Genomic DNA, 10,435 nt, shown 5'->3' on the forward strand with positions numbered 1-10,435 from the left:
AGGCCGCCTGGGTCCCTATAAGCCTGGTGGTGCCGCCATTTTATTGTGGCCTTTGTGTTTCTATACATGGTGGCCATGTTTGTGTAGTCCAGCAGCCATTTTGCAGTGGTTTGCCATTAAAAAATAGCGGTGGCCATGACAGTGGAGCCCTTTGGGCAGCGATTTTGGCCGTAGGAGCCTCTCCTCACCTGGTGCTGGGTGAAGGTGGCTTTCGGGCAACAGGCTAGCAAAAAGCACCCCCCGCCTTCCCCTGCCTCATCTGTCTGTCTCGTCAGATCCTGAATCTGATTGGCCGATGCGGACGTGGGTCATCCTGCTGACCACGCGCCTGGAATCCATTGATAGTGAGGATGAGTCCTCCACGTCTTCAACTGTGCGCGAAAGGGTGCTGGTGGGGGCACTGATTGTATCTATGCGTGAGACCCTGAAGATGGAGGACGCAAATGTGACTGAGGCACAGGTACCCTTTTCTTCTGCAGGCTACTAAGGGCAAGGAAGCTCGTCGTAGACTTGGGCCTTCCTTTTCTGCTCATAAGAAGTTTTTTGCCCCTCAGGGTTGACTAACAAGGGCTCGAAGCCTTTCAGGGCCCCCTTCTAGAGGATCCAAATGAACCTGGTCTGGCAAGCCGAAAGCACTGATGCAAGACAAGTGGGTCCACAAAGTAATTTGCTACAAGATTGAGTTTCGCTCTTGTCCCCTGGCAAGGTTCTTTCGTTGCAACTTGCGATGTCTCCAGACCGCTTGCAGGGCCTGTTTGGAACGGTGTAAGACCTGTTACTTCAAGGGGTGACTGACCCGGTTCTGACTCCAGAACGTTTTCAGGGGTTTTACTCAGACCTGCTCACAGTCCCCAGGAAGGAAGGTAAAGTGCATCCAATCCTGGATCTCAAGGCGCTAATCTGCTTTGTGCGGGTGCTGAAGTTCAGAATGGAGTCTTTTCCACTGGTGTTGGCATCCCTGCGTCAGGTTAATTTCCTCGCCTCCATCGTTATCAAGGATGCCTACCTTCACATTCCAATATGTGCCAGTCACTAGTGCTTTCTCCGCTTTGCTGTGGGAGAGGAGCCTTATCAGCTTGTGGCATTACCATTTGGTCTCGCCTCTGATCCTCCCAGTCTTCACAAAAGTGTTAGCCACGGTGCTAGCCTTGTTATGCCAACGGGGGATTGCGGTACTGGGCTACTTAGACTATCTTCTGCGAGCGGAGTCTCCTGCTCTGGTAGAAAACCTGGAGATCACAATGCGAACTCTGCGGGAGTTCAGCTGGATTCTGAATTTTCAGAAGTCTGCTCTGGTTTCGTCCACAAAGCTGAACTATCTGGGCCTTACTTTGGACTCGGCCTTAGCCAAAGTGCTCCTTCCTCTGGACAAACTACCGAAATTGCAGGCTGCAATTCGTCTCCTGCTGTCCAGCAGATGGTCATCCCTCTGCACTTGCATGCCGGTGCTGGGCCTAATGGTGTCTACCTTCAAGGCGGTTCCATTTGCACAATTCCATACAAGGTCCCTGCAAAGAGAGATTCTTAACAAATGGGACAAGACACCGCAGGCCCTGGACAATCCGATCCGGCTGAGTCGGTGAACAAAGGAGTCCCTGATATGGTGGCTTAGTTCTACTGTGCTTCGGCTGGGCAAATCCTTCTTCCCCTTGTTTTGGACAGTGATCACCACGGATGTCAGCCTGTCCGGCTGGGGAGGCCTCCTCGGCAAGCATTCTGCTCAGGGGATCTGGACGCTGGAAGAGCCCAAACTACCGACCACTGTCTTGTAACTCCAGTGATCAGACTGTGCCTGGAACATTGGACGGATTGTCTTCAGGGTTGTCCAGTGCGCATTTATTCGGACAATGCCATGGCCGTGGCTTATGTCAATTACCAAGGAGGCACAAGAAGTGTCCTGGTGGCTCTTGAGGTGGTGGGCAGAACAGTTTGTTCCCAGCCCTTCCGCTGTACCCTTTCCCGGGGTTGAAAATTGGCAGGCGGATTACCTCAGTCGGCAGGCGTTGGACCAAGAAAAGTGGTCTCTTCATCCGGTGGGGTTTCATTAACTTTTTCATCCGGTGGGGCACCCCCAAGGTAAATCTGTTGGCGTCTCAGTTCAACAGAAAGGTACAGAGGTTTGTGGCTCAGTCAGGGGATCCTCTGGCGGACTTCACAGACTCGCTGGTAGCCCCGTGGGGTCAGTATCGTCTGATTTTACGCCTTCCCTCCTCTCAAGCTTCTGCCAAGACTTCTCCGCAGGATCGAGGCAGAAGGGATTCCGGTCATCCTAATGTCTCTGGACTGGCCTCGCCAGGCTTGGTATGCTCATCTGGTGTGGCTGGTTGCTGACGTTCCTTCGAAGCTTCCCCTCAGGGAAGATCTTCTGCAAGGACCGATCTTCCATCCTACTTTACATTCGCTAGCTTTGACAGCTTGGCTGTTGAACGCCAGGTGTTGAAGGATAGGGGTTTATCGGAGTCGGTGATTCCCACCCTGTTGAAAGCTAGAAGAAAGCTACCATTGTATGTGGAAGACTAACGTTGCGTGGTGTGAGTCTCTTGGGATTCATCCTCGCTTCTTCTCAATGGCTCGGATCTGGACCGTCCAACGGTGGTTGAACAGAAGTTGGCTTTGAGTACCATCAAGGGGCAGGTGTCCGGTTTGGTGGTCTTCTTCCAGCATCATTTGACCACACACTCCCTGGTGCAAACCTTTCTTCAGGTTGTCTGACATTGGTTCCGCCATTGTTTCTGTTGCTGCCTTGGGATCTCAATCTGGGTCTTTGGGTTCTCTTTTTAGCCTTGGGAAATTTTTTTTTTATTTTTTTTGTTTTTCCCACCCCTCATGTTTTACACTGCTTTGGGACATCCCAAAGGTTAAGAATATCAGGAGCTGTGTCTGCCAATGAACATCAGAGAAATGTATTTTACGATAAGTCAAAAAAAAAATCCCTTTTCTCTGTCGCTCATTGACAGACGTAGTCCTCGTTGATTCAACACACTCGGGTTATGCTGCCCTCTACAGGAGTAGGACTAGACAGGAAAGAAAACGTTCTGGCCACACCCTAGGGGCAGTCCCAGAGGGTATATCCTCTCACTTCCTGCTCTAGCAAATCAGTTTTTTTTTTGTCTAGTTAGGACCTAGATACCTTGCTGGGATCTTCGGTCCTGGCAGGATTTTTTTCTTAGAAAAATTTTTTAGACAGCTTTTTTCTCCAGTGTTCCTGTGAGATCTTCAAGCAAGAAAGCTGAACTGGGCAACGGGCTGGATGTTGAGATCCAGTGGTCATCCCAGTTCAGCCTACAAGCGCGTGCAGGCCATAGCTCCGCGCTGGGTCGGCCGCGACATAGTCCCACTGGACGGGGACTGACCCTGCGAGTTAAACGTCTCGCTGAAACGCCAAAGACCATGAGTCGCGGCGTCCGGATTGGTCGACAGCCCTCCCACCTCGGTGGAGAGGGGTACTGTCAGGAGTTGGCGCCCGCCTGGTTCCGGTATGGTGAGTAGTATGTTCCCCCTTTCCCCCTGACGGGTCTTGTGGTGAACGCAGGCCCCTCTCTGTAATGGTAAGGATGGGTCTTCCCTCTATCCTATAACATGTCACAGATCCCCCTGTTTGAGTGTGATTTTTGTGAACAAGAAGCCAGGAGGCTTGGTTTGGGAGCTGACAATCTAATTGCATAGATGTTAAAATGATTGAAGTCAGGGGCAGTACTAGAACTTTACTGTGATAGTGTAAGGTATCCTACCTGTCAGAAGCCACAGGGCGATGTCTATACATGTATACTGCATTCCAGATCATTCCTCCAGCTAAGCAGATGCCTCCCGACGGCCACGGACCGCATACGGCCCGCCAGGGTCCGGTACCGCCGACCATGCTGACCACCATGAGGGTGAAGGGTTGTGAGGCCGAGATCCTTCTGCAGACATGCCGCTATTCTGTGCAGGCCGCCGCCATTGTCTGGTAGGTCGCACGAGGCCGCCATTTTGGCGTAGCCACGTGTCTCCAGCATGGGGGCGGCCATGTTTGAGGTGACTGAAACACCTCGTGGAGCTAGGGGAGGCGCCGGAAGGCGTGCAGAGGGGCGGAGCCGCCTCCTTTCTTCCTGGGAAGCCAGCCAAAAGACTTCCTGTCTGTTCTAGACAATGCTGAAACAAGTTGCATTTTGAAACTCTGAGCCGTAAGTGGTGAGCTTTGGGGTCTATCTCTCGCTCTATAGGGGTCCCTAAGCAGGCAACATTGAGGGGCTTTGTGGCGCTGGGGGTCTGAAAAAAAAAATATAAAGTTTTATTTATTTTTGGCAAATTGATTTTTTCGGGCAGTATCTGGAATTATCAAGGACCCTGCCACACAGGTACCCCCACCGGTTTCCCTCGGGGGGCCGCGGGACCCACCAGTGCACAGAGTATGGATGCATTCACAGCAGTTTTGAAGTCTTTGGTGGCTCGGGTGGAGACGGCCTGTCAGGAACGGGGGTCAAGAAAGCGACCCCCGCCTACCCCTATATCGTCTGAGACTTCAGATTCAGATGCTGAGATGGTTATTGCAGCTGCAGGCCCCTCTGCATGGGCTGTTATCTCAGGTAAGATTCCCAAAGACATTGAGGAGAACATTCATGCTTCCGCCATAAATCAGGAAGAAGCATTGGTGGACGCACTAGTTGTGCGGTTCGGGAAACCTTAAGACTTGAGGTTTTTCCGGCAGAGGCAAATAAAAAGGAATTTCCCTTTGGTACTAGCAGACCCACCAGGACGGTGAAGGTTTTTTCTTTACCCAAGTGTTTGGGTAAAAAGATTAAAGAGGTATGGGATCATTCTAAGCGTACCTTTACTAGTTCCAAGCGCATTACTAGACGCTATCCGTTTGAGGAATCCCTCATTAAGAAATGGACGGTATCACCAGTGGTGGATCCACCTATTTCCAGACTGAATAAAGCCACGTTTTTTTTCAGTGGAGGACGCTTCGTCCTTTAAGAATTTGGTGGATCGGAAGGTAGAAGCGGAGTCCCGCACTATCTTTCCCTGATAGGATCAGCCTTTAGACCAGTTATTGTCATTTGATCTAGTTCTCAGACATTTACGAAATGGGCGAGATTGGTGCGCCAGGACCTGAAGGGGAAAGGTATCCCCCAGGCAACATCTGTTTTGATGGAACAGATTATATAAGGACTACAGGTTGTCTGTGACGCAGCCTTGGATGCTACCCCCCTATTAGGGCATGCATCTATGTCAGCGGTAATCCTCAGACGTGTGCTGTGGTTAAAATGCTGGGTCAGCGTAAGTACTACAGGGAGCGGTAGTTACCGTTCCCTGAACAGATCATTTTCTTTACCTTTTCCAAAGATTAGCATCAGTTCCCCCACAAGAATCGGATCCGGTTGAACAGACAGACCAAGGAGCCTCTAGCCGGGTGACTTCGGTCTCTAATGTTTAACCAGGAGAAATCACCACTCGTGATAGGAATCAGGTGTCTAAATAATGTGTGGGAACAGAACGATCAGACTTTGTCGGATTGCCAGGGCCAGATAGCTCTAGGGCAGCCTGGTTCGGATCCAGTCAGGCAATATCAGGGTGATGACTTAAGTCATTCGCCAAGGATTTCACCATCTGTGCCTTCTTCACAGCATCCCGAAGGCGCGGAGATTGGTAACGCGCGCCCACGATGCTCCAGTGGACGCAGCAGACGCGCTGAACGGCCTGTAAAGGCAGTGTCAGCTATTAAAGGGATTCCCTCATCTCAGATTGCTGCTGAGATTTCTCCGCAGGATGGAGATGGAGGGAACTCCAGTTGTCCTGGAAATTCTAGGCTAGCCTCGTCAAGCCGGTCCGGCCGACTTGGACATGCTAGTCGCGAACGTTCCTTGGGAACTTCTTCTAGGGGAGTGTCTGCGGTCTCAAGGACCGATCTTCCATTGTGCTTTACAATCGCTGGGTTTAATGGCCTGGCTATTGAGACCCAGGTACTGAAGGACAGAGGGTTGTCAGCTTCAGTTATTCCTACGCTAATTAAAGCAGGGAAAGCGACTTCCAGCAAGGTCTATTATCGCACATGGAAGACGTCTATCGCGTGGTGCGAATCTTTAGAAATTCCTCCACGTACCTATTCGGTGACCCGAATATTGGCCTTTCTGCGAAAGGGGGTTAAGCAAAAACTAGCCTTGAGCACCATCAAGGGTCAGGTTTCAGCATTAGCAATCTTCTTTCAGAAGCCTTTGGCTATTAAGTCCTTGGTGCGGAATTTCATCCAGGGGATGCGGCACCTGGCTCCACCAGTCCGCGCGCTCTTATCGCCCTGGGATTTTAATTTGGTTGTCGGTTCTGAAGAAACCTCCTTTTGAAAGCATCAGGGAGATTCCCTTGTTTACTTTATTCCAGAAGGTGGCCTTCTTGGTGGCTATTACTTCTGCACGCAGGGTGTCAGAACTGGCTGCATTGTCAGACCAGTCCCCATATTTAGTGATTCAGAGGGATAAGGTAGTTCTTCATCCTAAGCCATCCTTTCTTCCAAAGGTGGTTTCAGGCTTCATCTGAATGAAGATATTGTACTACCTTGTGTCCTCAGCCCAATCATCAGGAACATGCGTTGCATTCCTTGGATGTGGTTCGGGCAATCAGGGTATACCTGAAGGCTACGGAATCATTCCGTAAAACGGATTCACTTTTTGTGATCACGGATGGCCCCAGAAAGGGGTTGCCTGCATCTGCCGCGACTATCTCCAAATGGATTAGACAGACGGTGGTACAGGCTTATTCTAGTAAGGGTCGGAATCCTCCGTTCCCTGTTAGGGCGCACTTCACTCGAGCGCTTAGTACTCCTGGGCTTTCCGCCATCAGGCATCAGTGGTCCAGGTATGTAAGGCGGCCACCTGGTCGTCGGTACATACCTTTACAAAATTTTATAAGATTTATGTGATGGCATCGGTGGATGCCTCATTTGGCCGCAAGGTTTGCAGGCCGCAATTTGAGGAGACCGGTGGTCTACCTCGAGGGTTGTTTTCTGTTGGAATTTTCTGTTGAATCTCATCTTTAATTGATGAGCATTGGAAACTTCTAGTTGGCACCGGTTGGGCCTTCTAGATTGGATTTGTTTTCCATTTTCCCACCCCTCATTTGTGGTACTGCTTTGGGACGTCCCGAGTGTGTTGAATCAACGAGGACTACGTCTGTCAATGAGCGACAGAGAAAAATGGATTTTTGTAAGATCTTACCGTAAAATCCTTTTCTCTTAAGCTCATTGACAGACGTAGTACCCGCCCCTCTGTTTTTGATTCGGGTTGGGTTAAATTCTCTAAACACTGCTTTGTGACATAACTGATTTGCTAGAGCAGGAAGTGAGAGGATATACCCTCTGGGACTGCCCCTAGGGTGTGGCCAGAACGTTTTATTTCCTGTCTAGTCCTACTCCTGTAGAGGGCAGCATAACCCAAGTGTGTTGAATCAACGAGGACTACGTCTGTCAATGAGCTTAAGAGAAAAGGATTTTACGGTAAGATCTTACAAAAATCCATTTTTTTTTTTTGCAATGAATACAAGGCCTTCGCTGACAGAGAGAGGTTGAAAGATGATCTGCTCGCCTCTTCCTCATCCAATGAGGGAACACCTTGTATGTATTGATAAAAATACATGACATTCTCTGAATGGTGAAGATTCCAACCTGCCCTTGTGTTCTATATGGAGAAGGAAAAGTCACATAAGCATCATCCAAAAGACCAGTGTTGACTGTATGTAATGGCCTACAGCAGGGAGTTTCTGCCTCCTCAGCACGGACCTCCAAATGTGTGAACAATGAAGGATTAGACATAACCAAGCTGAACCACTGCAAGTTAAAAAAATAAAAAGCCATACTGCAGTTTAGCTGAAAGTTATGCTTTGTGTCACTTGATGCATTTGATCCATGCGGCCTTTCCTTGTGCTTTTTGGTTAGAAAGTATTCACAGTAATGGTTAGGGCAAAGTGCATATTCAGACTGAAGTTTTCATTTGCATTTATAAGCGATAACTCAGTATTTGTGGCTGCTGGAGCATAATGCAAGCTATGTGAGCACACATGGAGCCCTTTCAAGGTGTGTATGAATAACCTTTTTACCAGCTGCCCTTAAAGCACAATTTTACTCTAAAAAAGGTAAAAAAAAAAAAAATTGGGCTCTCAGGAGGTTTGACATAATGTTAGTTTGCACAGCAAACGAGACACCGCTCCATAACTTCCATCCATCTTCTTTTTTTTTTTTTTTTTTTTTAAACCAAAAAATGTAGTATTAGGTTTGTGCATTAGAATTTAAGTGTGCTTTTTAACGTGTAAGTACACTTTTAAAGCATGTGAAATATTAGAATTGCTCTGAACACCAAGTAGTTAAGCATTTTGCATAATGTATTTTGCATTGTGTTTGTTAATCTGACACAATTCTTTGTCTATTTTTATTTCCCAACAAATTTAAGAATGGAAATGACTAAGACTGATCTCTTTTCTTACAGGCCATGATTGTTCTATTCGCTTGTGGAATCTGGACAGCAAGACATGCGTGCAGGAGATTACAGCCCATCGCAAGAAGTTGGATGAGTCCATTTACGATGTTGCCTTTCACCCATCCAAAGCGTTCATCGCCAGTGCTGGAGCAGATGCTCTGGCCAAGGTCTTTGTTTGACCCCCTTGCCTGCCCTTATACTTCACACAATGCCACAAGTGCATTCTGGGACAAAATTTGGACACTTGCGGTATTTAAATCAAATTCTTACATCACTGCCAAGAGGAGTTTGCTTTAATGCTGACACTACAAGACAGAGGTCCCTCTGCAGGACAGAAAGATACTGGTTACAGAGCGGCAGGCACTACCCTCCCTTTCTTCTCATTTATCAGGATTGCTCTGTGCAGGGCTTTAATTACTGTAATTTAATATTTCATTTTACCACAGTAACCAGTATTCACAGCCCCTGCATAGGGTGTCTGTCCTTATATATAATATAAATATGTTCTTTCGCCTACAGTCCATAGAGAATAAAACAAGAAACCTTTTTTTTTTTTTTTATTTAATTTTAATTATTTTGGCATTGTGCCATTTTAATTCAGGCTCTGAATGCACAGTTATTGTGACTCAGGAGCACAACTAACATGGGGGATATGGAGCTGCTTATCAACTTTTTGACATACCCCTTTTAATGAATTTGTTTGCCTGTCCAGTTACAGTTACAATGCAATAGCAATCTCAAGCGGTTTTAATACTTGCAATCATATTTTCAATGGAACAGTAAAGGACTTGTGATGAGCCAGTTCCACACGAAGCAAACCCTGTGTAAACTGCAGAATCTTGTTGGCTTACTTTCTCATTTGTGTGTAGGTAATTACTCACAGAGCTGGCATTATAGGACTCTGTGCCTGGCAGCCAATGAAGGGACTTCTTTTTTTTGACACTTTTTTTTTAATTTATTATTTCCTGGCAACAGACGCTAGTGTGTAACTATATATTTTTAGCATCAATACAATCTGTACACAAGTTTTTTTTTTTTTTTTTAAACTTGTCACATAATTGCAGTGTTTTTATCGGGCTATTAGGTCTGACAGTGAATGCATTTTGCAGCTCTTTTTTTTTTTATATATATATATAGTGCTGCCCCGCTACCTGCGTAAGGGGATTTATCTTGCAAATAATTCATCTGTTTTACCCTGCATCCCTTTATGCGGCCAAAAGTCAGTGACGCTGCCAGGAAGCCTGGCGTTAGAGAGGATAACATATCTGAGTGACTACAGACTAACAACTAGTTTATTTTGGCTTTTTTTTTTTTTTAAATGTTTGTTTTGTTTCTGTAAGAGGGGTTTCATATGTTCTGCCCAATGCACCTCTACCCCTTTTTTTTAACAATTGCAGCATTCTATCACTGTGTGATATTTTGTATGTTTACTTTATTTACGAGTTAATTTATCCAAATGTTTCCCAGGTAAGTTACAGTGGCTTATTGTTATTTATTTCAGCTTTATATTCTTTTTTTTTTTTTTTTTTCATGCGACACAGGAATTTTTTTATTTTTGGGACAATTTACTGAGGACATCTGAGGGACATGACATAATGTTATAGGATGATTTAAATTGGAGATTTTTTCAATTTAAAAGACAGTCATGGAATGAGGTAAAATCTATGCCTGCAAAAAGGATTGTTTGCAGGCAAATATTTTGCTTCTTGAGCATTACTGAGCTTATAAAGCTTGCTCCCTGATCCCCCTTCATATAGTTAATGCCCTGGACCTGCCCTTCATAGCGGTGTGATTGCAGGGTTCTTTTTGCATTTTTCATACCTTCGGGAATCGTTTTTTTTTTTTTTCCCATATTTTTTCAGACATTTAGCTTCTGTTGTTGACGGAAGATTTTACATTGTTTTATGCATGACTGAGATAATTTCACATTTTTTCTAGTCTTCCACAAAGAAAAAAAAAAACTGATCAGTTTGCAAGTTTTGTAAGGTTTT

The 10,435-nt window shown here is 46.5% G+C and overlaps 1 protein-coding gene across 4 annotated transcripts in view; it reads left to right on the forward strand.

Annotated features, from left to right (window-relative positions):
• The window catches only part of STRN3 (striatin 3), a 203,224-nt gene extending 193,179 nt beyond the window's left edge, over positions 1-10,045 (forward strand). For all 4 annotated transcript variants that reach the window (XM_082275749.1, XM_082275750.1, XM_082275751.1 and 1 more), the window contains one exon: positions 8,454-10,045. In XM_082275749.1, coding sequence (XP_082131875.1) covers positions 8,454-8,623 — 170 coding nt within the window. In that variant the 3' untranslated portion in view covers positions 8,624-10,045. The remainder of the gene's footprint in view (positions 1-8,453) is intronic.
• The last annotated feature ends 390 nt before the right edge of the window (positions 10,046-10,435 follow it).

The sequence above is a fragment of the Pelophylax lessonae genome, assembly GCF_965119305.1.
Source record: "Pelophylax lessonae genome assembly, chromosome: 13".
Classification (NCBI taxonomy): domain Eukaryota; kingdom Metazoa; phylum Chordata; class Amphibia; order Anura; family Ranidae; genus Pelophylax; species Pelophylax lessonae.